Source organism: Neocloeon triangulifer, unplaced genomic scaffold (assembly GCF_031216515.1).
Source record: "Neocloeon triangulifer isolate White Clay Creek 2 clone unplaced genomic scaffold, ASM3121651v1 ptg000017l, whole genome shotgun sequence".
NCBI lineage: Eukaryota > Metazoa > Arthropoda > Insecta > Ephemeroptera > Baetidae > Neocloeon > Neocloeon triangulifer.
Genome location: NW_026775559.1, coordinates 7,683,703 through 7,711,385, shown reverse-complemented (window position 1 = coordinate 7,711,385; position 27,683 = coordinate 7,683,703). Strand labels below are relative to the sequence as shown.

The 27,683-nt window shown below is 40.0% G+C and overlaps 5 protein-coding genes across 18 annotated transcripts; 2 read left to right on the top strand and 3 right to left on the bottom strand.

The window, feature by feature from the left end:
- The first annotated feature begins 30 nt into the window (after positions 1–30).
- LOC132203220 (zinc finger protein 76-like) lies at positions 31–1,700 on the top strand. Its single transcript, XM_059630838.1, has 5 exons — positions 31–405; positions 489–736; positions 836–1,031; positions 1,095–1,303; positions 1,352–1,700. Exons 1-5 carry the CDS (start codon positions 342–344, stop codon positions 1,646–1,648), a joined length of 1,014 nt encoding a protein of 337 aa, XP_059486821.1. The 5' UTR covers positions 31–341; the 3' UTR covers positions 1,649–1,700.
- Positions 1,682–9,064, bottom strand: LOC132203217 (spondin-1-like). 3 transcript variants are annotated; one of them, XM_059630821.1, is made up of 16 exons: positions 8,907–9,064; positions 7,857–8,066; positions 6,491–6,743; positions 5,956–6,100; positions 5,681–5,887; positions 5,454–5,577; positions 5,257–5,387; positions 4,962–5,178; positions 4,496–4,694; positions 4,214–4,439; positions 3,791–3,992; positions 3,569–3,739; positions 2,724–2,953; positions 2,446–2,521; positions 2,150–2,221; positions 1,682–2,092 (listed from the first exon to the last, which is right to left on the bottom strand). In XM_059630821.1, the coding sequence occupies exons 2-16, from the start codon at positions 8,041–8,043 to the stop codon at positions 1,902–1,904; spliced, it is 2,631 nt and encodes an 876-aa protein (XP_059486804.1). In that variant the 5' UTR covers positions 8,044–8,066; positions 8,907–9,064; the 3' UTR covers positions 1,682–1,901. The 3 variants fall into 3 exon arrangements, with proteins under 3 accessions (XP_059486804.1, XP_059486805.1, XP_059486806.1); XM_059630822.1 differs by having other exon boundaries at positions 4,496–4,667; XM_059630823.1 differs by lacking the exons at positions 7,857–8,066; positions 8,907–9,064 and adding an exon at positions 6,926–7,138.
- Positions 9,065–9,280: 216 nt separating this feature from the next.
- LOC132203222 (splicing factor YJU2) lies at positions 9,281–10,895 on the bottom strand. Its single transcript, XM_059630839.1, has 7 exons — positions 10,739–10,895; positions 10,511–10,602; positions 10,355–10,455; positions 10,181–10,292; positions 9,954–10,121; positions 9,585–9,887; positions 9,281–9,522 (listed from the first exon to the last, which is right to left on the bottom strand). Exons 2-7 carry the CDS (start codon positions 10,532–10,534, stop codon positions 9,337–9,339), a joined length of 894 nt encoding a protein of 297 aa, XP_059486822.1. The 5' UTR covers positions 10,535–10,602; positions 10,739–10,895; the 3' UTR covers positions 9,281–9,336.
- On the top strand, positions 10,859–23,857 carry LOC132203218 (polyphosphoinositide phosphatase). Of its 2 annotated transcripts, XM_059630825.1 has the most exons (15): positions 10,859–11,004; positions 11,077–11,161; positions 11,225–11,450; positions 11,512–11,719; positions 11,777–11,847; positions 11,896–12,143; positions 12,196–12,391; positions 12,443–12,641; positions 12,692–13,176; positions 13,228–13,363; positions 13,417–13,617; positions 13,680–13,832; positions 13,886–14,056; positions 14,118–14,330; positions 23,622–23,852. In XM_059630825.1, exons 2-14 carry the CDS (start codon positions 11,084–11,086, stop codon positions 14,326–14,328), a joined length of 2,583 nt encoding a protein of 860 aa, XP_059486808.1. In that variant the 5' UTR covers positions 10,859–11,004; positions 11,077–11,083; the 3' UTR covers positions 14,329–14,330; positions 23,622–23,852. The 2 variants fall into 2 exon arrangements, with proteins under 2 accessions (XP_059486808.1, XP_059486807.1); XM_059630824.1 differs by having other exon boundaries at positions 11,777–12,143; positions 23,622–23,857.
- Positions 14,523–25,957, bottom strand: LOC132203219 (troponin I). 11 transcript variants are annotated; one of them, XM_059630834.1, is made up of 14 exons: positions 25,845–25,874; positions 24,101–24,152; positions 23,645–23,687; positions 23,353–23,370; positions 22,949–23,077; positions 22,765–22,888; positions 20,724–20,824; positions 18,419–18,462; positions 18,189–18,330; positions 18,051–18,089; positions 16,255–16,410; positions 15,951–16,059; positions 14,953–15,204; positions 14,523–14,772 (listed from the first exon to the last, which is right to left on the bottom strand). In XM_059630834.1, exons 2-14 carry the CDS (start codon positions 24,118–24,120, stop codon positions 14,690–14,692), a joined length of 1,260 nt encoding a protein of 419 aa, XP_059486817.1. In that variant the 5' UTR covers positions 24,121–24,152; positions 25,845–25,874; the 3' UTR covers positions 14,523–14,689. The 11 variants fall into 11 exon arrangements, with proteins under 11 accessions (XP_059486817.1, XP_059486811.1, XP_059486810.1 ...); XM_059630828.1 differs by lacking the exon at positions 20,724–20,824 and adding an exon at positions 21,221–21,321 and having other exon boundaries at positions 14,523–15,204; positions 25,845–25,890; XM_059630827.1 differs by lacking the exon at positions 20,724–20,824 and adding an exon at positions 22,191–22,291 and having other exon boundaries at positions 14,523–15,204; positions 25,845–25,885.
- Between the last annotated feature and the right edge of the window lie 1,726 nt (positions 25,958–27,683).

Sequence of the window (27,683 nt, the reverse complement as noted above, 5' to 3'; positions counted from 1 at the left end):
ACATGGAGAGGGGGAAACATCTGGGCAAGGCATCTGGGCGCAACAAAATAAAAACAAAGTATGTACATATGTACATAAACCACCAAAGCCAAAAAATACACACAACAACAACTAAACCAAAAGTACCAAAACAGCATAATTTGAGATTTGAGAGCTGGCAAGGTTGCAACTTGCAATCTGAACCTGGTTCCTGGTTGCAGCGTTGCAGCCCTCTCCTCTAGAGGATTGGTGACTGGTTTAGGCCACACTTCACTTACCTGACACCTGAAAAATCCTGGATAAAGAGAAGAATTTTTTTTTGATTATCTATTCTTTTTACAAAAAAAAAACTTTTGACTGTAATGGCATTTGCTACGCCGATTCTTGTTTCTACCCAGAATGGTAGTGCTACTGTTATCCTTCGTGGTATGTATCAAATTTATAATAGGTTCTGCTATGCAAAATCGTAACGATTCTATTTTTTATTGTACATAAATTTATCGATGTAGAATCCACCGAGCAAGATGGAACAAAAAGGTGTGACTGTGTCGTCTATGAAATTGATACTTCCAGCATCAATCTGAAAACAGATGAAATTTTCCCAGCTGAAAACGAGTTCGTCAATGAGCTGAACACAGAAGAATCCACTTCACACTTGAATGTCGGAGATGTTTCTACGTGTGTCCCTAAGTCTAAATCATACCCTTGCACTTTTGAAGGCTGTGATAAGAAATATAGTAGCAAAGGACACTTGTTGGTAAAAAAAAAAATCATTAAATTATTTTATAAAAAGCAAAAATTACTTTTCGAGCAAGCTAAGAGATAATTGAAAAAAAAATGTAACTATTTATTCCAGGTTCATATTAGAAGTCATACTGGAGAGAGACCTTTTAAATGTGCGTCTGAAGGCTGTGGAAAATCTTTTGCAAATAGCTACAGTTACAAAACACACCTGAGGACCCACAGCAACGAAAGGCCTTACCAGTGTGAAAATTGCAAAAAGGCCTTCAGAACTACTAGTGATCTCAACAAACACTCTAGACTCCACAGAGGTATTGAAGTTAATTTTTGTTGGAAATATAATAAGCATTGCAGCAAAAGAAATTTTTGTTCAGGTGAAAAGCCATACAAGTGCAGTATAGAGGGTTGCGAAAAATGTTTCACAACATCAGGCTGCTTGAAAATCCACCTTCGAACACACACTGGAGAGAGGCCTTTCGTTTGCACTTATGACAATTGTGGAAAATCTTTTATCGCTATCCCAAATTACAAGAACCACCTGCGAACGCACTCAGGAGAAAAACCTCTTGTGTGCCCATTAAAAGTAAATTTTTATAATTTTTTATTCAATCTCCTAACATTTTGTTTTTAGGACTGTGGTCGAACCTTTTCCGAGTACTCGACTTTAAACAAACACATTTCTGTGCACAACCCGGCCAAACCTTTTACCTGCGAGATGTGCCAGAAAGGATTCAGAAGAATTCAATCACTGGTGATGCACAAGAAAAGCATTCACGGTCTTGAGTTAACAGTGGCTGGGACTTCAAACGAGTCAGAAGAGGTTGTTCTTGACCGTCAAATGGACGATGACTTAGCATTGAGTGAAAAAGTGAATGAAGAGCCAGAACCGCACATCATTCTCGTTCCACCGGACACCAACACAGCATAAGGTCTGTTTTTTAAAATAAAAAGCGTTTTTTTTTTCTATTACGAAATCAAAATAGTTATATTTATATTTGGGTAGACTGCAAATCATCATTAATAATAATTAATAATACACAACGTTAGTGCCTCCCGTAGATGTACTTAAAAGGTTAAATGCTTTGCCTGGAGAGTGAAAAATGTTAAGTCCGAAAAATCACTATCTCTAAAGAGGGAGTATTTGTGTGTGTGTGCCAGGGTCAGGGTGTGGACCCCGTGGGTTAGCGAGGGCATGGCAGAAGAGCGCACGGGCGCCTCTGCAGTCTCGGGCCGCAGGGCAGTCCGTCGCCCCAAGGAGGCGAAATGACACTTCGCGTCCTCTGCTCCATAGCGTTGGCTCCGCATGACTGGGAGCACGGTGACCAAGGGCTCCACTGAGAAAGCTTGCAATCGCCTCCTCCCTTCAAGCCGCCTAAACAATATTTTAAGCGCAAATTATCACTGAGGATATTTTTTATTCACAATTTACCTTCTTTCGGTCTGATCAAAGCTTCACCCCAGGTGGGAAGGGTGTCATCTGGGTGGTCATCATCGCTGCCATCTTAAAAAAATTTAACTTAAATGTCAACAATTGCTTTTTTTCTTGCGTAAATTTAAAAGTAATTAATATATTTGCTAATAACTAAAATTATTTTTAAACAAAATTTAAATGCAATCTTTGTAGGAAGCTGAAAGAAAATTTGCATAAGGATATTAAATAAAATATGCACTTGCAAACAGATAATAAAAAATGTTGAGTAAATTAAAAATTTAAAAATAGCTTACCACATGAGCGTTCTTTGCACTTTCTCCTCTTCAGCAGCCTTTTTGGGCAGGGCTTGCCTCCATTTTTGGGATGCACCTGAACGAAATATTTTTCACTCTAGTCACCATTTTTTTTTTAAGGTTCATGTAAAGAAAGTCTTGTTGGCCTTCGCCCTTCAAGTATTTATTAGTGGTGCAGAAGGCACCAACCATTTTTTATTATTGAATTTATTTATTTTTATTTCTTGGGTTGAACTTTATTTAAAAATCTATGATGGACTGGACTTAATTTTCCTCACCTTGATTTTCCTCCACTTGTTTTTCCACCCCTTTCCACACGTGGCTGTGCATGCAGACCAATCAGACCATCCCGAAACCTCACAGTCCACTTTGGCACCAACGATGGCTGTGACGGGGAAGACTTGTCCCATTGGAGTTGGGTACGGCTCATACACCCTTGTCACGTTTGCCACGCGGTTGTCAAGGTCAATGTTTCCAAAAGAAGTTTTATCCGTGGTGTCGTCACCGTCTATCAAAAATTATCAAAAATTAAATTTTGCTTTTTTTTATTTAATTTCGTGTCATTTTTTAGTCATGCTTAAGTTATTGTTGATTAGAGAAATTTGATAGTGATGGAACCACACGTGCAGTGAACCAATTCATGCATTTATTAAGAATATTAGGATAAACAGATTTAAAAAGCTGCAGGAAGAAATTTCCACAACTGGCAAACTCGATTCTTCGTCACAATCTTTGCGACCTTGTTGAAGTGTACACACAATATGAGCTTCAGAGCAAGTCAAAAGAAGGATTCAGTCTCTTTCTTTCTCTGTGGTGTAGATTTTCACCTTACTTTCAGTACTGGTTGACTCGCAACTTGTTGGGCCGTCCTCAAGCACATAGGACACCACAGATGAAATCATGACCCCGTACTTGTTCAGTTTCGCCGCCCTCTCGGCAACCAAACTCTCTGAAACACACACCATCTGCCCATCCAGCTTTTTTCGTCGCCACTACATACTTTTAACTGAATTCCCCACACACTAATTAGTCTCTCAGCATGCAATCTCTACGTTATTAAACCGGTGGAATTAGTACTTTTAGTGAATGAAAACCTATTGTTCTCGCAAAAGAGATTGTGAACCTTTGACTTCGGCGCAAGTTGATTCGCACTCTTCCTGCGTTTCGAAGTTGTTCCTGTTGCCTCTGCAGCCACCGAACACAAACTGCTGGCACTCCTCCGTCAAAGGGTCAAAGTACCAACGAGGGTAGTACCCGCGACAGGGCCCAACTTCCTTTTCCAGTTGGCACACGGCTGTAAAAAAATATTCATTCAATTTTGCTCAAAATATTTTTTTATTCTTACACTTGGCGTCCTCAGGGCCAAGGTCGCAGTCCGCCAACTCAGCCTGACACTCGACCTGCTCCACCATTGGCAGGCCACATTGCTGGGTCATTGGGCTCTGGCTTTGGTAAAGCCTTGAACGGAGCTGAAGACCCTGGCCGCAGCTCACGCTGCAAGGGCCCCACTCGCTCCAAGAGGTTGTTCTACAGTAGGAAGGCAAATTCTGAAAATTTTAATATATAAATTCCAGTAATATTCTGAGTTTAAAAAATTGGCATATAATTAAAATTTTAATGCAAAATTAACAAAGAAACTCTACAAAGGCAATTTAATTTTTAGGTAACTTAAATTAATTTTTAAAAATACAAAAGAAATTTTCTTTATACTTTTATAATCCCTTTATTCTGATTTAGAAGAATTATTTTCATTTTTTTTTTTTTTTACCGTTTCGTCAGTGACTGCTCCATTTTCACATTCCTCTTCACCAAAGCACACTTCCGTCTGGCGCAATTCAACGTTGCACATTTTTCGCACATGCCTGTTGATGTAACGTCTTGATCTTGTGCGAACTCCTCTGCCGCAGGTCACGGAGCACGAGGACCACTGACCCCAATCAGTGGTGGCGCACATGGGGTTATCGCTTGTCGTGCCCGGCTTTGGTTCTCCTAAACTAAATGAAATATCGAAACAATGAGAATCAGTAGCAAATTTCTATGTAAAAGTTACCTGCAAGAAGGGTGTTCTCCGGTGCAGGACATTCGAGAGGTCAATTGGCGGTCACACATGTTGATCTCGGCCTCCACCTGGTTTGAGTAGAAGCGCTGGCGGTGCTTCATTCCGCGGCCACACGAGGCCGAGCATGGAGACCAATCGGACCAGTCGCCCACGCGACACTCGTCTACTCGCAGGTGGTACAAAGGGTTTCATAAAACAGACGCGGATTGCCGTGAATATAATGGGCTCACTTGACAACAAAATCATCAGCTTAATGCTTTTGTTTGCCAGTCTGACCTCTGACTTGGCACGATTCAAATTGGAATTTTCGAAAATCATAATACTGCGCCATGCTGACGCACGGACGGAAAAAAACAGTGCGCATCCAATTGGCGCTAGTTATTATCACTTAACCTTTTGTGATGAAATTGTATATTCTTTGAATTTTGCCACATATATGATATCAAATTCGCCTTACTTTGTTCGCCTGACTCTTCTTCGGGGACCTCCTGGCTCGCTTTGGCGCCGTCTTCGAGGCAGCTCTTCTCGTAAAGTCTTTGCCTCGTGATGTAAAGGCGCGCCAGTGGTTTCATTTCGACGCCGGTGGGGTCATAAAACGGCGATCTGGGGTCGTTGGGGAAGCTGGATGTTATCCTTCTGATGGGTTCCCTGGGGTTGGTTGGCTGGTCCGGTGACTGCAATAGACGAAGCAAATTGGCTCGAATCTGGCTCGAAATTGTTTTTTTCTTTCTGAATGACAGATGCCTACTCACAATGTAAGACACGCCGCTGTCCGTACCCGCGTCCCAAGGGTAAAGGTTGAGCACTTTGGAGTCGACCCAGCTGCAGTTTTTCAAACACAGCTCCAGCCCAGAAACACCAACAATCCAATCAGGCGATGGATCTTGAAGCATTTGAAAAAAAAAACAATTCTGTTCAAAATTGTTGTAAATTGATTAAAAAATAATACCAATCATTGAAATTAATGACATGAGATGATGATGTTTGTCAACCCTGAAAACGGCAAAGGTTTTTCCAGTAACGTTGGGGTAACTTATACCCCTGGCCTTAATGATTGTCCTTATGTGTTCGCTCTGCAAATAATAGCAAATTTATTTCTATGTTTAAATACAAAATTTCTCCCAAAGTTAATAATTCAATTATCAATTATATTATTCTCAATTTGAATTTACTGACCTCAGACTTAAGCTCGCTCTCTAACATACGGGTCGACCCCTTTTCGGCCACTTGGCGCACCCCTTCGGAAGAAATGCCGCCGTACTCCCAAAACCTGTAATCAACCGTGTGCGATGCGCCGATGACGTCGCTAAAACGGGTGAGCCACCCGTTAGTGGGGAAATCTTTCGGGTGAGTGTGTCTCGACCAGAGACCCTCGAAAGTCACCTGCATAATGTAATTCGGCTCTTAAGACGGCCGCCCGCGCGTTACAAAATAAATATTCATTATGTCACCTCGTATTTGGCTTCGTCGCAGGCACAGCAGGGGTCGATTATTTGCGGCTGCTCGTCCAGGCTTTCTTGCACGTCCTCACAAAGAATTTTGCTCAGAGGCCCGTCGTCCTGGTACCAAACGTCGCGGTGCTCTACCACCGTGGCTCTAAAGATTAAGTACTTAAAATTGGACTATAAATAACTACAACGAAAATCCTGTTTGATGGAAAAAAAATCAAATTTATGCCTGCCGGATTTTTAAAACAACATTTTTGAAAATATTTATTTTTCATTTGTTTCATAATAATTTTCTGTATTTAATATTATTCCAATAACATGAAAATGATCGCTTTAAAAAAAAATAATCAGCTAATATTTAAAAGATCGTTAATTTAATTTATTCTGGAGCAGTTCTGGAGAGAAAAATGCATTTTTTTTCTTTAAACCTGTTTGACCTATGAAATTTTATAATCTTGTTTTTCAACCCCCAACAATCTCTTGGTCATAAATTTGATTTTTATACCCTTTCAAGTTTGTTGCTTTTATTAAATTGTACCTAAAGACTAAACATCCGCTTCCGGGCGTTAGCGGTGCGGTCCAGAGCACCTGGATCTCGGACTTTGGCATGGAAGATGTCTGTGACACCGTGTTGGGACACTTCTCGCTGAACTTGGTCAGAGCGTCCCCAAACAGTTGGAAGTGTCCAACTGCAGTGTCGGCGGCCGCTCCATTGCTCAGCGGCTCCACCGACAGCATGAAACCGGTGAACTTCTGCGGCACTTGCTGGTTGCGCGCGCCCTGCAGGGTCACTGCGACAAAAGTAAAGTTTTATATTTTGATTGTTTAATTAGAAACTTTTAATGAGGGGCTTTAAAATTCACTTGCCCGATTTGAATCTCGTTAGCATAAGAAGCATGAGAGGGCACTTGAAAGTGATTTAATTATACAAGAAGAATTTTCGCGACCGGCGCTGAATTCTCGAGACACCTACGCGCATCCGGTGCACACGTCTCGTTAATTCTCGCCAAAAGGTGCGAGTGTGTATTCGATTCAATCGGTCCGAACATCCTCCCGAGAGAGCTAAATTGGTCTCAATGTATGGTACGTGGCAGCTCTCCGGGGTAAGCAATTTGGCCGCGGTACAAAGCAACACAACTTTTGGCAGCGCAGACCGTTCTCTGGAGCGTTCGTTCCATTCCGCGCATTGAGTGATATGTATATAAAGTTCTAATTAGCAGAGAGAGAGAGGCACACTCGCACATGTGCTTTGCATCGCTCGAATGGTGCGTCATATATCGAACTATATCAAGTTGCCGCTGTTTATTACGCATTAATGGGAACATCTGTGTTTTTACACACACGCGGATCGTCAACTCAAAGGCCCCTTTGACGAGAGAGGCTCAAACTCTGGAAGTTTGCATTCATAACCTTGGCCTGCAGACTATTGGCATAAAAAGGGCTAAGTGAGCTTTTACAAAAAAATTTAAAATCTTAAAATAATGAACATAAAATATAATTACATATTTCCGTTTCTATTTTTTCAGTAAATATTTTTCCTGGAATTTCGATTCCATTTTATCAAAATGTTTTTCGTGTTACTTCCTTAATTAATATTTCATTTATTTTGAAATGTAATCTAAAATCAATACGAAATGATGGCATCGCATGTTATTGCTCATATATAGGGATTAGAACGCAGCGCGCTGAGGCAATAATCGAGCACCAGTAATAAATTTATCACCACGCATTTATCGACGAACGATCAGATCAGCAGGCTCGTCCCCTCTTATTACTGCAGAAAGAGTGAACTGATGACCCGTGGCCTTTCATAATTTATTAGGTCGGTTTTTCTTTATACCAAATCCCTATGTGGTACATTATTTACTGTGGCGGCGGCTCCGAATACTTATTTTAAAACTCACCCGTGTACACCTCGCCAGGTACGTATTTCTCAGGGTTGCCGCTGACTTTGATCCTGAACCTTCCATCGATGGCTGACTTGGAGGTGAGGCGACCCTCAGGTTCCCGGTCGCATCGTGCAGACAAAGCTCCAGAACAAAGTGCGCCTAGAAATAGCGCCAGCAGCAGCCAGCGCTTGATGTGTAGCATCACTTCAGGCGATTTTATTTTGCCTGAGGAAACATTTTCATTGCAAATATTGTTATTTAAATACACAAAATTTCCATTTTGATTTCATAGAAATTTAAGAAAATTGTCTTACTTTATTGAAATAGATTTAACCAAATGTTTAATTTAAAACTCGAGTGAATTAAGCGTTAACATCTAGCTGTAAAATATTTATAAAAAAATTAAGCATAAAATTGTCAAAATATTTCTTTTCCAACTTCACAGATATTATGTTGACACAGGAATTCGTAGGCATGATATAAAATGTAAAATTAAAATTTTTCCTTAATAATTTTTTTTATTAACTCAATTTTTTTTTAAATTTTGCTCTCAAATTTAGTCTCTGACCTTGACCCTTTTGCTCCCTGCTCTAGAAATATGGTTTCAATACTTAAGCTTTGATGCTAAGAGCTAAACTTGGCTTCATAATGCTCGGGTTATATGGGTCATCAGAAACGGACTTCTCCTATACAATTAGACAAATTGATAAAAAAAAGTTACATTTATTCAGTTTCTATATAAATATAATGAGCACGTGCAAAAACTTTTGTAACCACTACTAAGTAAAACTTTATATTCGTGGCAAAATATTTCCACATTTAGAGCTCTTGTTAGTTAAAGTGAATCTAATTTAAACACGGCTCTCTCAGCAAGGGGTCTCGATGTTATTTTCCGTCTGGCTGAGAGCAACAATAAAACGCAATTATTCAATAATTCACCCCTCCAGTGCATTATCAAAATGAGCCACATTTGTAAGGAATGCAACTGGATGAACGCAGCATGCAGACTGAGATGCAACTTGGGTTCGATCTGTCATGAAAAAAAGAGTACCACTTTTTGCCCACCTGAATAAATCGGCAATAACGTGGTTGGCAACGACAGCAATGCTCCAACCGGTGATAAGCACTCTCCGCGACAAACTAAGCCTTTCAGCGCCTCGGCTCTCTAGTCTAATATTTTAGTTCTCCCTCAGCGCCTTCACACGCAGAGAGCGCGCGCAACCATACAAAACAGCAGGTTCATTGCCAAAGTCTGTCATAAATCACCATGTGGAAGACACTGGCTGCTCCAGAAGCTGATGACTGTAAAAAACTCATTTGCGGTTCTTATCATGCATCGAGAGAGGATTTTTTTCTCAATGACTGTACCGCTTTGTTTTATTGATTGGCAGTTGCAAGCAGTAAAGAGTAAAATGAAGCTCTTAAAGAAATTATAGAAGGCACATTTATGCAAATTATCCAATTATATTTCATCCCGTCATAAAATACATAAAAATTAGTCGGAGTCGCTTGCACTGCTGTAGGCGCACAATGAAGACAGACCGTTTGCACTTGCCGGTTTTGAGGTTGCCGGTGGAGCCTCCTTAGGTTTGATTGCAGCAGCTATCTTGCTACTCGGACCTGCAGGCGCCTTTTTGCTGACCACTGCGCTTGCCAATTTCGAAACCATCATAGGTTTAGGCTAAGTAAAATTGAAAAATTCATTGTTAATTTTTACTGATTGAAAAAATGTATTACAATTACCTTTGGGACAAAGGTGTGCTTTGGAGGTGCAACCTTGGGGATTTTGGCTGGAGGCGCTTCCTCGTCCACTTCGACGATTTCCTCGGCCACTTTCTTCAATGAATTGGACCTGAAACTGGCCCTGATTTCCGCTTCGTCTTCTGCCTTCTCTCGCGCAGCCCTTGTTACCGAGTCCTCAGAATATTGCGCCAGCATTGAGTCATACTCGACGGCAAGCTGTCTGCGATTCAAATCTCGAAGTTCTTCCAAGTCCTCCATCTGCTCAATTTCTCTCTTTGAAGCTTTGGTACGATTTTCCAACAACTGGGAAATTAAGTTAAAAATTAGTTAATAAATTATTTGAGATTTTACTATATTTAAATTTATTACCTTCATTGGATTTGTGGACTCTTCCTCCTTCCGCTCCTCTTCTTCTCGAACTGCCTGCTCTTCCGCCAACTTCAGTGCCATGAAATTTCTTGTTGCCCCAGCTTCAATTTCATAATCGGTGTTCCTTGGGTCGGTTTTGAATGAAATTTCAGCTAAACACCGGGTGCACTAAAAATTTAAAACCATTTTAATATAAGAAAAAGCAAAACCTAATCAAATTATATTACCTTAATATAGAATCTATAGATTCTGATGCCCAGATAGTCGGAATTTTCAACGTCCTCTTTCCTTGCGTTGAACTTTTTTCCTTTGTAAATGTACTCTCCGCACGTCGTGCACCTATTTCGATAAAAGTAAGGTAGTAGCATAAAAATAATTTGAATTAGAAATTGTTGTAAAACCTCATATTGAACGGAGCCATCAAACGAACGGTGTACTGTCTGTTTTTGGGCAATTTCATGCGAGGAATCTTAGATGGATCAAAATCCGGAGGATAGTATTTCTAAAAAATTGAAAAATGAATACAACATACCAACTCTGATAAATTGTTTACTTACGTTTAAAACTTTTCGCTCAGACATCTTTTATTGGTTTCTGATCAGTCTCAACGGCGAAATATTTATTTAATTTGCTCAACGAAAAGGCTGACCTGGAAATAACATAAAATTTACTTAATTTAGAGAACTTAATTTATTATATGTAAAATACTGTGAGGCGTGCGTTTATTACATATGTATTTTGATCAATTTTCCTTGAAAAATTATTTAACCAATAAATAGACTCACCTAATTTTACTTTACAAGCCAATTTTGACAGACGCGCTTCGACTTCAAATTTTTCAATTCTTGTTCTGGCTATGTTGCGTTCTCTTTTCTCTTCTTTTCCAGAACGAGCGTAAACAAAAATATATTTGCCACGCCCCCACGTGACTTAACCAACGCCCCCTTATTTTGGACCTCTGCAGCTTGCTCTGCAGATTGGTAATGTTTTTGCGACAAAAATGATTTGTCTGAACTGCAGACGGTTAAGACTTTAAAGTTAAATAACAAGGGTAATTAAGCAATCTTAAGTCCTCCCTCATTGAACGTAAATATTAATCTTTCCCTCGTCTTGCCTGTTCTAGTTCCATCATGGACAGTGAAATGAATCCTAACTGTTTTGGGGCCATCAGCCCTATCCAAAAAATTGCCTTGTATGAAACAAAATCGGTAAGAAAGATTAGAATACAAATTATAACTCGTTAGTTTATGCGATTTTTCCTCTGGTTACAGCGTTTTTATTTACTTGGATCAAATAATTCACAAACAAGATGCAGAGTGCTCAAGATTGATCGAATGGAGCCAAAGGCGTTGAACATCACTGACGACAACATCCTTTATTCAAAGGATCAAATCAAAGATCTGGTCAACATGATCGACAGTGGCAACAGAAGCAAGACAGGCCAAAGATCAACCGGGTCTGGCATTTGTAAAGTTGTCTCGGCCTTTGGAATAGTTGGTACATATATCCTCTGGTTTTTTAATTTTTTTTTTTAAAATCGAGAAAATATTATGTGCAGGATTTATCAGGTTCCTGGAAGGGTACTACATAATCCTGATCACCAAAAGGACTAGGATTGCTGTGATAGGAAACCATTCAGTTTACAAAATCGAGGACACTTCCATGATCTACATTCCGAATGAAGGAATTAGACATTACCACCCCGACGAGTCTCGATACGTGAAAATGTTCCAGAATATTTATCTTTCAAGTAATTTCTACTTTAGGTATATTTTCATTAGCATAAAACAGCATTTAGCTTAAAAAGGGTTAAAAATTTACAGCTACAGTTATGATATTACCAACACCCTGCAGTGCAATATGACTCCAGTGACAAACTCGGACATTCTGAAAGGTAAAATAAATTTAATTTCAATGATATTTATGCAAAGTGGAAGCTCAGGTTTGCAGAGCGGAGAGCAAAACTTTGTCTTCAAGTGTGTTCCAAACGAGCGCTTCATCTGGAACAACTACCTCCTGAAAGATGCGAGAAGAATTGTGCACTCTGAATGGATTATTGATGTTGTCCATGGTTTTGTTGGGCAGTCGAATCTCAGCATTTACGGTCGCTCAATCTACATTACTGTGATTGCCAGGAGGTCAAACAAATTTGCTGGTACCAGATTTTTAAAGCGCGGAGCAAATTTCCAGGTACGATATTTTAAAATTTTTTTTCTCATATGATTCGGTTAATTTTTCTCAGGGAGACGTAGCCAATGAGGTGGAAACTGAACAAATTGTCCACGATTCTAAACTGAACCGATTTGAGCAAGGCTACTTCTCCTCCTTTGTCCAAATGAGAGGATCTATTCCTACTCATTGGAGTCAAACCATTACAAACATCAAACCAAAGCCTGTAATCAGTATCGACATCCCTGATCCTTTTGCGATCACGGCAGGTGAATAACGATAAGCCTAAACTTACCAAAAAATTAATTTTTTATTAATAGGGAATCATTTCAACAATCTGTTCCTGAGATACGGCACCCCTGTGATAATTTTGAATCTTGTGAAAAAGAGGGAGAAGAAAAAACAAGAGAGCCTTCTCAGTGAGGAGTACATGAACTCGGTCAAATACTTGAACCAATTTCTGCCTCCTGAGCACCACATCCAATACACTAGCTTCGACATGGCCCGCAAGAATAAAAAGTGTGTCCTTTACTTTTTTATTATCAGTTAAAATTTTTGTTTTTCCCTAGAACTGGAGCAAACGTAATGGGCTGGTTGGACGAGATTGCATATAACGCCGTTTGCAAAACAGGAATCTTCACAAGTAATGAGATCAATGGCAACAGTGGTCCTTTCCAAGAGTTGCTGACAACTCTGGGGCAGCCAGGTGGAGGTCTCACGGGCAAAGGACGCTTGCAGTGCGGCATCGTTCGGGTCAACTGTGTTGATTGCCTGGATAGGACAAACACTGCCCAGTTTGCTCTGGGACGTTGCGCCCTTGGGTTCCAGCTTTGTGCTTTAGGGGCGCTTAACAGGCCCAAGCTGGATTTTGACACTGACTGTGTCCGGCTGCTGGAGAGCCTTTACGAAGACCACGGAGACACTTTGGCCCTGCAATACGGAGGGTCTCAATTGGTGCACAGAATCAAAACATACAGAAAGACTTCTCCGTGGACATCTCAGGGCAATGACATCATGCAGACCATCAGCAGATACTGTCGAAACACATTTTCAGGTAATTTTGCGTTTAAAGATTTTTCCAACATATCTCATAAATTTTTTTTAGATACTGAAAAGCAGAGAACTATGAACCTGTTCCTGGGTCTCTTTGTTCCAAAAGACGACGAGCCACCCATTTGGGAAATGGCATCCGACAACTATCTTCACCATCCAGAGACTCGAGGAGACCACATTCCCGTGGAGTAAGGACGGCCTTAATTAATGATCAATATTTACTCTATTTTTTCTTTTTAAGATGTCCATTGACTAAGTGGTGGGGTAATGATGTAATGGAGGCTCTGCCAAGGCCACTTTACGTTCAGAACAAACCAATCTTGGAAATCTCTTGTGTCAAAAAAGGTGACGAACGAGTTGATTGCTTCTTCGACTTCTACCGACCATATGAGCTGCACAACTTTGATGATATGTTTGCATTCAAAATGACTCACTCTGTCAGGTATTAATTTGTACAAAACTTTTTTTGCTTGATCTTATGTAAGAAACTTGTGGTCATTCCAGAGATTTCATGCCACACTTTACAACTAACTGCAGTCCTTTTGTGATTCGTGGGCGACCAGGAAAACACAGAGAAGACACTACAAATAAAAACCCAATGCGGAATCCTTCTCTGACTGGGAGCAGCTCCACCAGCTCCACTACCTCGAGCACCAGGTGAAATTTATGCGTTATAATATAGAAATTTTATTTAATTTTTTATTCATCAGCTCAAGCTTTGAGTCAGAGTCAGATGGAGAAGCAAGTGGAGACTTCGAAATTGTCGAAAATCCATCTAATAAAAGTGTGACTAGCTTCAGGGCCCTCTTTCCTAGCATGGAAGAAACATACGGAACTCGAGTTAAGGAGCCAGAAGCCAATGATATTGCAATATACGATCGGTAAATTAAAACAATTTAACAAATTTCTGTTTTGTGCATTATTCTGTAATTTAAATTCTAGGTACGCTAAAATGCATCAAAAGTCTCAATTTTTGGCTGATACGCCCCATGTGATACAACCAGTCAAAGTTCAAGTGTCTAGTGATTCTCTCCAAGTCTACAAAAACTACGTCGCCATGAGAAACAGAATTTCAGTGACTGTGCCTCAGGACTCACTCAAAACTTACCAGAACTACGTCAAAAGTCTTCAGGGAGAAACCTGTGTTATTTGAAGGTAAAATAAAGAAATTTTTGCGTTGTAAGCATGGGTGGTTTGGTAATTACACGAATGAAGATTCCTCATTTACTTATTTCTTCAATTTATAAGTAGTTCCTTCTTCATTCTATCCTTCCTATTTAATTAGAATCAAAGATGATAAATGCCAACACGGTCAAGGTGATGTTGGTATTGACGTGAGACAAAACATACCTTAAAATAGTATTACATTTATTTGACACCGTGAAGTAGCTTTATTCGTACAGTGAATACAATTTAAATGGAACCTCGTCCAGAGCTCGAGTGACCTTTGAGGGCACCAATTCATGACGAAATAGACAGTGGCGTGAGTTTGATGGTGCATCGGCTCGGAACGTTTATGCAGGGGGTGCCTCGGCAGGGGCAGCTTCCGGTGCGGGCTCGGCTGGGGCGGGAGCGGCTGCGGGAGCGGGGGCGGCCTCTGCAGGAGGAGGAACAGCATCAGTAGGGGCTGCAGCCGGGGTTTCGGGGGCTGGTGCTCCTTCGGCAGGAGGGGCGGGCGCGGCGCCCTCAGCAGCAGGTGCTGGGGCAGGAGGGGCGGCACCGTCAGCGGGTGCTGTTCCCTCAGCGGCGGGGGCTCCCTCAGCGGGTGGGACTGTACCTTCGGCGGCAGGGGCGGGGGCGGCTCCCTCCGCGGGAGCAGCGGGAGCGCCCTCTGCGGGCGCCGCAGGAGCGGCACCCTCGGCAGGCGCGGGTGCGCCCTCGGCGGGCGCCGCGGGGGCAGCACCGTCAGCGGGCGCAGGTGCACCCTCGGCGGGCGCCGCAGGGGCACCTTCAGCGGGAGGTGCCGCACCCTCGGCGGGAGGTGCAGCACCCTCGGCGGGAGCGCCTTCTGCGGGAGGTGCAGCAGGAGCTACAAAAGGCGTTAGTGCGGTTAGATAAAGTGCGTTTAGTCGTTTTATGCAGCGGGTTCGTTTTGGGCCCAGGTTCTTTTTGGCGCGACCTTTGCTGGTTTCGCAGCTCTCCTTCGGAACTCTGCTATCTATCGTCCATGGCGCTCAATTAATTGTTGTTTAGTTATTAAAGAGAAAGAAGTTGAAGGTTGCGTTTTTGAAAAAAATAAATTTATCAAAATTAAAAATTGAATAAAATTCAAATACTGACGTTTAAATCGTCTAATAAAAATATTCTCCAAAAATTTATAGAGCGTTGAAATGTCCAGCAAACCAGCAAAAAATCAAAAAGTTTATAAAATAAAGATTAAAAATTTAAAAGTGTAAATCTTTGAAGAAGATAAAACGAAAATGCTTCATTATCTTTCGATAATTGATTGAAAAGACCTGGGAGAACCCTGGCTAGAAAAGAAGAAAAAGTGTTGATTTGTATATATTAAAACAAGTGTTTAGTGTTGTACGTTGTGAAAAAGTTCAAAATGCGAAAAAATCTGATGTTTAAGTCTTTAAGTAATTGTTATCAGTTACAGATATTTACAACCGACTATAAAGTTTTCCTCATGATTTAATTGTTACTGAAAAGTTAATCAAAGCTGGTGACAGTGCATTTAATTTGCGTTTAACTTGCAGCAAAAGAATGAGAGATTGATATTTAATGAAGCGTGTTTGTGTTAATTTTGAATATCTTGGGAATCATCCTCATTACCTCCTTCCGCTGGTGGCGCAGCTCCTTCCGCGGGTGGCGCAGCGCCTTCTGCAGGTGGAGCGCCCTCGGCAGGTGGGGCGCCTTCGGCAGGTGGTGCGGCCTCACCGCCCTATAAGGTTCGCCGTTTTAGAAATGACGTCGCGAGCATAAATATTTACACAAGCTAAACAAACTGACTCTTGGCGCAGTTTGCTTTCACATTCAATGCCCTATTTTCAAAATAAAATTCGGTTGTTGATCTTTTTTTTGATCAAGGACGTTGACACCAAAAATATAGTGACGATTATTCTAAAAGTTCAATTACCTCGGCGGGAGGAGCGGCGCCTTCGGCAGGTGGTGCAGCTTCACCTCCCTCTGCAGGGGGAGCAGCCTCGCCCTCGGCGGCGGCGGCGGCTGCGGCGGCCTCACCCTCGGCGGCGGCGGCAGCTTCGCCCTCAGCGGCAGCTTCCTCGCCCTCTTTCTACAAGCGAATTAGTAAGCTTAGCTGGACAGTCCGCACGCAGGACCTTTGGTGTTAGCATTTAGCATTTTAAATGTTTATAGCGCAACTACCATAACTTGAGATCAATTAAAATTTTTAACTCGGATAGTAAAGTTGCTTTAAATTTGTTTGTCAGTCATTCGTGTGAGCTAATTCTCAACTTCAAATGTTCAAATGAAAGCTGGTCATATTTTAAATTTCAAATGCATCGCAATTTTAATAATACAGCAAAAACTGAATTTTTTGAATTTTCAGTAAATTTTGCCATATTTTGACCGATTTTTTTTTATCACTTATTTACAGTTTTAAATTAATATCATGCACTCTATTTCGAGCTCATCAACTAATGAGCTATTAATTAATTCATTTCCTCCCCAATTGAGCAACGTACCTGACCGTCAGCTTCGTGATTCTCTCATACTTACTTGCGTGCGCTCCTATTTTCGTCCGCAAGCTGTATACATGCCAACCGCGTCAGACCTTTCGTGTCAAAAATCGAAACTGACATTCCTCTCTTTCTATAGATACCAAAAATGTGCAAAAAGTTGCAAAACAAAATTTTGTGTATATATTTAAATATTTATAAAATTTGGGTAACTTCCTCTTTTGGAAAAAAATGCATGCAATTTTTTACCACACAAATGGAAAATGTGCGACAAAAATGTTGAAAAAATTTGCAAACTGTAAAAAGGGTTGTTGCATAGATCTCGGGTCATGCAAAAGGTGTTCAAAAAACATACATAAAAATCCTTTCCCAGGTGAGGTCTCAGCTAAAAGGAAATCTAACAGTGGTTTGCGCTCTGGGGTTGCGAGACGCAAACCTCTCTCAAATGGGTTTGACGATTAAGAGGTGTAGGAGACGTGTGTGAGAAACAGATACACAACAATGTGGATGGGACGAATCGAATCCAGGTTTTTTATTGCGAAATAAAGAGCCGCTGCTGGTCGCTTCATTTGTCACACAAAACAGTTTTGAGACATATACAAGTGAGAATAACCAGGTTTTCGTGATGGGTTCAGAGACAACTGTATTATCTCTTTTCTTGTATACACATCATTAATTGAGACAAAAGATTCATTATTTTTTATGTGTTTTAGTTTGAGATGTATGTCGGGACAAACGCCCGACTTGGTGACATTTGATGTCCAAGTGTGTGTTTGTCTTTGGTATAGAGAAACATATATATCGTGTTTGTCCTCCGACAAAGGGCACAAGTCTACAACTATATAACATGATGGATAATATGGAGGTGGTAAAAACGTCTTGTGAAGCAAAACACACAGCTGTATGCTCAAAACACGAAAAATCGTTGTAAGTGTTGGCCAATGGGAAATCAAAATGTGGCCTGGCATGCAGGCTGCAAAATTTCAGATCAAATTTTACAACAAAAGGGACTTGAGGAAAAAAATCCGGTCCCACCTTACGTTCGTGTTTGGCGACCTGGCCCTCAAAAATTCGCAGAAAAACAACACGACTGACATCAAATAATAAATAATATTTCATCAAAGAGTTGAAACGCGCGATTGAGAAAGTTCACATGGTTCGGTATTTTTTTTTTTTCGGAAAAGTAAAGTAAAATTAAAATAGAAGATTAAGCTTCAACTTCTTCTTCTTTTACCTTCTTTTCGTCCTTGGATTTGGACCAGTCGGGTTTCTTCTGCAAAGTTCCAAGAAAAAAATGCATTTTAGAAATTCATCTTGATAATTTTTTTATTTATTATTTTTTTTCTTAGAAATTACTAAAAGCAAAAATTACCTCCTTGTCTTCCTCTTCCATCTGGAATTCTTTCTTCTTGACAACCTTGAGCTGGTTACGGAAGTTGAACTCAGCCGCCTTCTTCTGCAGCTTGGCAAATTTGTTCTCGTATTTGGACACCTTCTTGAGGGTGGGTTTCACGCTAGAAAGATCAGGGTGCGGTCAGCATTCGCCCGTCTCGAGCCGCGAGAAACAACAAAACCAAAAACCTGAAATGCGTTAGTACTTACAATTTGCCGCGAAGGTCGTTGACTTGGCTGTTGAGGTCGGCGATCTGCAACCAATAACTCGATTAGACATTTTTCGACTTCCGGTGCTCATTGAGAAACAGGTGCATTTCAATGATCGAAACGAATTGTGGTAAAATGTTTTTTTTTTCAAATTTAAATTTGAATAAAATGCAACTGCTTCAATTTTGATTTTTACGACTGATGATTAGGAAAACATATAATTAGTGCACAATCACATTCCGAAGCTACTCAAGCCAAAGATATACACAAAAAGCGGCGTGTTTTGTTACACAGAAATTTGCAACAGGCATAAGGAGGAGTATGCATTCCATGAACGTTTTGATTTTCCAAATCTACTACTCTCAGCAATATCTAAATCCACGGATAAAATGAGTAAAAATTGACTGTTGCCTGCATCATGCAGTATGATAATTTCAATTTTTTTTTCAACTTCACACTCAAATACAACCGAGAGTGTAACTTCAACATTTAAATTGAAAGTAAAAAAAAGTACAATCAAAGTTCAAATAACAGTACTGATGAGAGTTTGAACAGTTTTTAGTTGGGGCTCAACAACGGGTTCGATTTCTACAGATATCACACTGCCAACTGGTGCAAAATCCTCATCAGCTCAGACCAAGGTTTTACAAAGTTCGAAGGAAGTGAGAGACAAAAATTCAATCAGGAAGCGAGTAGGATCTGGTGGAGATATGGAATTTCTCGTGCCGCATACAGTGGCAATTACTTGCAGTGACGAGAGACATATAATGATTTATGACACTTAGCAAACTCTTGTGTCTCAAATTGCGCCGCGAGACTTGGTCGCAAATCTTTTTATCCATCGCACATACTCTGAATGAAGTATATCAGAAGCGGCGAAAAAAATTCTGGAGTGCACTTCAGAGATGTCGAATAAAAAGAAAGTGTGGAAATCAAAGCGCCACTGGGCAGCAACGGCGGGTTTAGGAGAGGAGAGCTATTTACAGTAGCAGTGAGTATTTTTGTACACATCTTGGGCCTATTCATGCTGTACCCGCTAGAGGGATGCATTAGAAAAGTTATCGGGGGGTACTGAAAATATGAGAAAGAGCTGACCGTGACTCATCAAATGAGGCCAAGAGAGAAAGAGAGGTGATTAGGGGAGGATTTGGCAGCTGGGAAGTTTGCACCACACACACGCCGATTCCAAGCTAATGACATTCCGCAGCCAAAAGCCAGCCCTGGAGTAATCGGGTCCGTGGGGATTAGAGTTAATTTTTTTCTTAAAGAAACTGCTGCAGATCATCCCTCATTTGATTGAGATTTGAGAAATTCAATTTCGGTTCAGGTGTGTGGAATTTAATGAGGGCAGTGAAAGAAGTCGACCGATATATGATTAATCAGAGAAGTAGAAATAAAAGCCATTCTGAGAGCAGGGGCGTCAGAGAATTCACAAGATCGAGGTTTCGATTTGATAGATTTAATGCCTTGAAGAAGAGAGTCAAAGGGGTTGAAAGAATGGGGTTTGCATCCAATAGAAATTGTGTGGTTTTAGTTACTGGGTTTCACATTGAAGGGTTTAAAGCTGAATGCTTCTTACTTAATTGTGTTTTCCATTACGTATTTACTTAAAATTTGTGTTTTTATTTATTCTTAGGTTTGTATCCATCAGGGGCTTAAGTGCACATTTGTGCTCGTTGGATGTATTTTCTATTTTTACAGCTGGGAAGTTATATAAAAAGTCCCGATTCCACCTCTACCGCCTCCGAAATTTTCTTTTTGGCTTTGATTCAAGCGATTCGAGTTAAAAATAACTTCTACAGAGGAACTCTACCAAACCAACCTACGCTCCTCTTGCGCCTCGTTAATCTACCGAAGCAAAAAAAGCGCGTGAAGCAAAATACTATATCTACCAGAGAGAATAAAAGTGAATAAAGGCGCCGGCTAATTAAAAACAAAAATCATATCAAACTTGATTCACTGCCCTTTGAGGACATTGGGAATTTGGGGACATGAAAAAAAAATTAACAAAATCTCGGCCGACGTGGGAACGGATGGTATAAAAAGTCCTAGAGGCACTCAGGTGTCAATCGGTTTTCTGCCTCCCCCAACCGCCCCCAGACGACGCCCGCTTTAATTTTAATCAACCCCAGAGCTGGCCAGGCGGGAGGTTCTTATTTTAAATGAAATGGTACATTATTTATAAATAAGATGATAAGATCGTATGTTGACGGAGAAACGAAATGAGAATTTAAAAAAAAAATGCAATTATTGATATAATGGGCGCCTGCACAGCATTTTTGAATAGGCCAGCGGGCTTGCATACCTCGTAATCTCTCTTTCTCACTTCATGTTCCAAATCCCATTTCTGACCTTCGCACAGGTATACGCGATCATAATAGTCGTTCAGGATCTCTTTCAGTTCCTCTATAGGCAGACGCAATTATAAGAAGTCACTTCTCCTGCAAATAGAGCTGATGGGCTGGGATGGAGGAGGAATTATAGGGCATGTGGAAAGGAGCAAATTTTCTGCCACAACTTTTTTAACCGAGATAATTTTTCGAAAGCAAATAAGAGCAGAATAATCTGATTAACTTCGTGGAAAATGGATTATTCGCTCGCAAATTCGCACTCTGCTTCGAATTTTTGGTCTGAGTCCGACGAAATTATTTGTGTAAATAAATCGAGAATAAAAAAGAAATAAAATAAAAATTGATTATTATTCGCAATCAAGAAAATCCGCGAATGTTTGTGATTAATTCGATCCTCGCAAAAAATCGAAATCAGAAACCATTGCCTAGTAAAGAGAGAGAGGGATTTTACCTCAAACTGTCTAAGTTTCATGGCTCTCTCTAGGTCAAATTTATCTCCTTCGAGACCGTACAACCTTTCCCAGTATTGTTTAATAACTGTCTGCAGTTCAGCTGTAAATTGAATAAGGATTTTTGTCTGTTTAGGACATTTATCAACATAGGTAGATAGTCGGAAAGAAGGAAATTTTATGAGTGGCGTGACGCAGCACATGCTAACATCAAATTGAGCTCGGAATTGGAATCCTCGCTCGTTCGAATTTTTGGATTCTTAAAATCAACTTCACTTAATTACAAGAATTCAGACTGACAAGAGAAAGGGAGGACGAATGCCCTGGGCAGTATTGGGCCATGATCCCTAACTTTTAGCAGAAAATTGATTCATAAATAATATCATGTTGTATATATTTCGTTTAATTTAATATTTGGTGCACCTGGAACATTGCCACGAGGGTTGCATACATGGTGTGAATTTAAGGGGCTAAAACGAAGCGCTCGTCGGCTTCGGTACGTATTGATCGAATGCAAATTTATTTCAGCCGCACTCGTACGGTTTCCAAAGTCGTGCAAGGTGCACCAAACTTGCTTGCTATATTTTTATGCAGTTGAAAAGTGAAACTTTTGGTTTTACATAGTAATAGGGATGACGGCCCAGCACTCTCTGTGTATGTCTCTGTGGCCAGGGCATCGCTATAAGTGTTTTAATAAGTGTCTGTGTGTGACATGTACGTACGTGTGTGACTGTATATACAAAAAGTTGTCTCAAACTCACGAGTAAAATGTGTGTGTAAGCAAACACCACTGATTATAAGAAGCTTGGTGCGCAGAAATTGTCAGAGCAGCAGGGGAGATTTTATTTGAGAGAGATTATTAACTGGAAGCTTAATTCTTGCGCTTGCTCGTGTTTTTTTTTCCAATAAACATGAGAAACAACAAAGAGCACCAAATGAATGGTGTGTAATAATAATTGCATCGTGGCTGACCTCGTAGTCCTTCTTGGACACCTCGTATTCAAGGTCATACTTTTCATACTCCAGCCCATTAATTCGGTTGTGGTACTTTTCGCACAACTTCTGCAGATCGCCTGGCCAATTACATGATTATTCCAGTAGGATAGACTTGGATCGTTTTGAAAGAGGGCAAAAATTAGAAGAAAGGCGACGGGGCTCAACTGATTACATTTGGAGAAAGAGAGAAATAAATAGAAAAAAGAAAATGAAAAATCTGTGCAGTATCTTGTTGGTACAAAATGGTCGTGATTTTCTCCCCGAACAAATTTTTTTTGTCTAATGTATATTTTTGGGGAAACAAAAACAAATAAAATATATATATTCTGTTTCGTGGTTATTGCTATTTTCTGCTTAAAGTGGACCCAGAATCGAAGTTGAAAATTTCAAAAATAAAATTTATAGCCACTCGCTATCATGTTGCTGCTTGCTCAAAAAAGGTACATCAAGAGAAATATCTTTCTTTCTTAAACTATAAAAATGCTCATAATAAAGGAAATTTGTGGCGAAAGGAGGCAATAGAACAAGAAGAAGGAACTAGGTAGCATACCTTCATTGGCATCCTCAACGTCGTTGGGGCTTCCGCAGCGCTCCTCGATGATGCGTCTACGCTCGGCGGCCTTGCGCTCCTGTTCCTTCTTCAACTCCTCAGCGGCTTTCTTACGCAGCAGCAACTGTGGCGCGAAACTCAGTCAGTGCTTTTGCTCAACTTTGGCCGGAGACAACAAACTCACCCTGAGTTTCTTCTTTCTTTCAGGTGTCATGAAGCCCTTCTTGGCCTTCTTGGCCTTGGAGGCCTCCTCCAGGCGCTTGCGCACCTCGGCGCGCTTGGCCTCGATCTCGGTCTGCTTCTTCTTCTTCTCCTGGAGGCACAGGGCCACACTTACGCGCCGTCCGTGGCAAAGGTCGCGAGTGACCCTCGCCAGCGAGAACTCTCAGTCATGCCAAATCGGAAGAAATTCGACAATACGCGAGTTTCATTTTTAGAATTTTACAAAAAAAAAAAATCTGAGAGTCCTTGCTGACGTAATGCAGCTCAAACATAACATTTGTTTTGGAAATTCCAAATCGACATTCAGTGTGATTGAAAATTTCCTAATTTTATGCTGAGAGCATTCCTAATATATTTCCAACATGCCTGTTCCAATTGTTTTTGCTGAAAAAAGTAAAAAAAGGTAAATCAGAATCATAGAAACAAACTGCTTATTTTAAAAGTAGGAAATTGTGGTAAAAACTTTATGAAACCAAATAAAATTCTAGAGGAATTTGCTCCAACATGCTTTTTTTAATTTAAAAGTTTCGAGATATTTTTAAGTAAAAATTCCATGCAATATTTTTTTTAGCATATTTGCAAATTTTATTCAAATTTTTTTTCATTAAATCCAACTCCACTTTCTAAATTTACAGGGTACAAATTAGGTTATACGTACTGCGCGATCGTCAATCTCCTGCTGACTTTCCTCCTCAGAGCTGCTGTTTTCAGGACAAACCAATTCAATCAATACCACTCCAAAAACCATGACACTATAGTTACTCATAAATATAGGACGTACAAAAAAAGGAACAATTTACACTACTTAAATATGTACAAGAAAAAAAATATAAATTCCATGTAATTTAAATTTCATGTTTCATGCAGCTAATGCTTATAAATATATAGATATCAAACACTGAAAATATGAAAAATAAAATTTAAAACTTCAAACTTGTGTTTGTTTAAAATCTTTACCTTAATTTGAGTATGACGAGCCTTAAGATAAAATTTCACCTTTAAATAAATTTTCTCTCGAGATGGGAATGCATGCATCAAAGGGTTGGTTAAAGGTTAAAGTCACCCTCGTTGGCAGAGAATCGAAATTTGCTGGCAGGAGCCATTGGATGCTTACCTCACCTCATCATCCGCCATGTTTTACGGGTGGTGTTGCTACTTCACAGAACCTGCGGGCAAACGTAAAATTTCGACTTGAAAAAATGCACGCGGAGTCGAGTTTCTTGAATAAGCTAGAAAGTGAGCAAGAAAGCAGGCCGTCGCTGCTATTTCCGTGCCGACTCTTAATTTTCAGCGTGGGCGCCGCATTATTTATAGGAGTATTTTTAACGCCACGACTGCTCTCCCGTTTCATCGCTCCAAAGGACTATGCAAAGGCGCGCGCTCAACAGTATTGTTTGCCAGCGCTGCTCATCTTTTCATCGTAAAACAAAACGCAAAAATAAGACGAGAAAACACTTTGGCGTTGTTTCAATTCATAAAACTAAATGTGGTGGCGAAAAGGGTGTACAACAGCAAATTAGTATAAAAAATATTACCATTTTATGCATCTTAAATATTGTAAAAAAGAATGGATTTTACTGCTACGTTTTTATGATCAAATAAATCAAATTAAAAAGAGAATTTTCCAGCTCAAGGTTTTTCAAATTCTATTAAAGTTTTAAATTTAATTATATTGAATAATTCCTTATCTTGTTCCAAAAAATTAAATTCTATATAAAAGCTTCAAATAAATTTATTTTAAATAAACATCATATAAGAAATTGAGACACTAATAAAAGTTTTAATTAAAAAAAAATCCTCAATGGAAAGACCTTTTTGAACTATTATCTGAGAAATTCAAAAGATAAAAAAATGTTAATTAATTCATATATTTGGCGCCTTCAATTGCAAATGAGGCTGGTTGCATGAATCATGTATCCAATGAGCAATTCGGCTCATTGTGCAAGCGGTCCGTCTTTTCTATCTAACTTTGCTAATCGGAGGACACACGTTTAATTCCGGTCGTAAGAAGCGCAGAAGGCCGAGCGTAGATTGAAATGTTTAGGGTTGCATTCCGGATGAGCAAAAAACACGGCTCTCTATTGTCAACCTACAAGTAAGTGTGTGCCTGCCTATGCGCGAGAAAGGGCCGCCGAGCTGCGTGCTCTTGGCAGCGCGGGCCGTCCACGAATTTGACTTGGATGCTGAGAACTCGAAAATAGAACGTGAGAGCACCGCCCAGTGCCATATTTGGCTCCAACGTCAGCGATTGGATAACTTGATCTCCCGACACCTCGAAACCGAGATTTTCGCGCTCTAAAAAACTTTTCCTTTGTGCTGGGCAAAAGGATTTACGAAACGATTTGTCACAAAATGAAAGAAAACTGGCAGGTACTGAAGTACATGACTGTTCAAAAATAATGAACTGCAGATTTTAAAATAGATGAGGGAAAATGAAACGGGGGAAGAATTGTTTGCAAATATTGGTGGAAAAATATTTGGAAAAATTGATTCATTCAAAAGATTATTCTTTTAAAAATAAAATATTTCAGGGGGCCAATTTTCTATAAAAATTAACACATGGACAAGTTTTCACTCTAAATTGTAACCAGCGAAAAAAAAAATTGGTGGATAGTATTTTTAAAAAAAAAAAAACGTTGCACATTCGCCACTTTTGAATAATCGGGAGGGTCCTTGCTCACGAAAGGCATAAGAATGTATATATCACACAGTCAGCATCACACAATCAGAGAAAAGGAAAGTTCACAGAGCGTCTGGAGAAAGGCGCGGAAACTGTATATCCGGGTCTGCCCAGTTCCACACTCAATCCACTCGAGGCACCTGAGCCCTGGGCAAAGAAAAATCCGACAAGTTTGTACCTGATGAAAAGAAGAGGGCAGTTGGTCCTCTGCACACTCACAGTAGAAGACTGCGACCAATCTCCATTCCGACCGATTCTCGCCGAGCAGCTCACGTGACCCCCGTCTATTCCTGGACCTCTCTTGCGCCAGTTTGCTGTTTGCATCCGAGACACTGCGAGACATTCGACGACCACTCACCGCCGACATATAAGATACAGAGAGCTTCGAATCCAGCCCATTATACATGATGAGTCGTTTCCTAGAAGGCTGATTAAATTTATTTTTTGCTTCCAAACAAACCAGCAAAGATAAATTGTAAAGAATTAAAAAATTATGGGCAAAACCGAATCATTCATTGAAATGAAATAATATCCAAGTGAGAAAGATAAAATTAGGAAATACTCGACAAAGTCTGAAGATTTTAGCTAATAAAAACCAATAACAAGTAATGCATTGTTGTTACAAAAATTTATGTTGAAGAATAATTAAATTTCAGTATCGCTATGACTATCGTTAGCATCTTTTCTTAAATATCATCCCAAAAGTGCAAGAAATTACTATCCCTTTAATCAAAACACTTTAATTAACTGTTTATCAAAATAACTGCAAAATGTTTAGAGTCGCATAAAGACTTTTTTTATTTTTTATATAAAAAAAAAAATCAGTAACGTCAGCTACTCGGTAACCCAGCATGCAAGTCAGTCTTAATTTTATTAAATAAAAAGAATTAACTTAAGACCTGCATTAGAGTGAATAATTTGGCAACAATTTTTGCATGGCTTGTCATTCGCCATGATTGCTTTGTCTATCTGTTGGACAGTGTCAAAACATGACATACGACGGCGAGAGGAGGCGGCCAGCGAGCCAAGTCTCAATGTCGGCGGCTCGCAAATAAGCGGCTGAGTAAGCGGGCGGAGGACGGCGGGCGCTTTTCGCCCTGGCGCGTGCAATTTATCACCTAGAGGGAGCTGCTCTGCTATTTATGTTAAAGCCGGCGACGGCCCCTGCGGCGGCTAGCATAGGCAACCGGCCGAGCCGCTGTGCTTGACGCGCTGCCTATTACGAATTTCTGCAGGCGACTAAAGCTTATTGAACGATGAGAGAGCGGACGCACAGCAACACGTGCGTCGCGCAATTTCCACCGGCCAAATTTTTTTCCCGGACCTATTCTATTTTGGGACTTCCAGTACAAATAGCCGTGACTACAATAGAACTCATATCTTTAATTTTGGAGTGGAAAATTTAGAATATAAGTAGAAGGCGTTGAAAATAAAGTCTGGGGACTCAAATGATGTTTATTTTAAACTGAATTCTGAATTTTTTATACTTTTATCTTTATCATTATGAAATGTATGATTTTTCTTACAATTTAGTATCAAATTTAATTGAGAAAAAGGTGGTTTTATTTTCAAAATAGCAAAATATTAATAATGATATTGATTAAATACATTTTAAAAGAATTTAGGGCATATTAATGTTTTAAATAAAAAGCCTTAAACAATAATGTGGCAATTTTTATAATCAAATTTTGGTGTTTTCTTTTGAAAAAGGGATTAAAATTTTACATGTGATTTTGTAGAGTTTTTGCAGCGAAGAATTTATAATGTTCTTGCAAAATATCAACCGAGGTAATAAATAAAATTTGTTAAATTTAAATTTTATTGTTCATTTCAATTTCGATAATGAGTCGAATATAAAGTCTGCTTTGCAGTAAGTTTCAATGTAATTGAAGCTTAACGTTTAATTTAATTTTCTTGATTATATTTTCATTTCATTCCGTGTTCTTGTAGGATTACAGCATAGTTAATTTTCTCTCGTTGCATTCGTGTCAACTCTGGACTGCACAGGAGCCCCCTC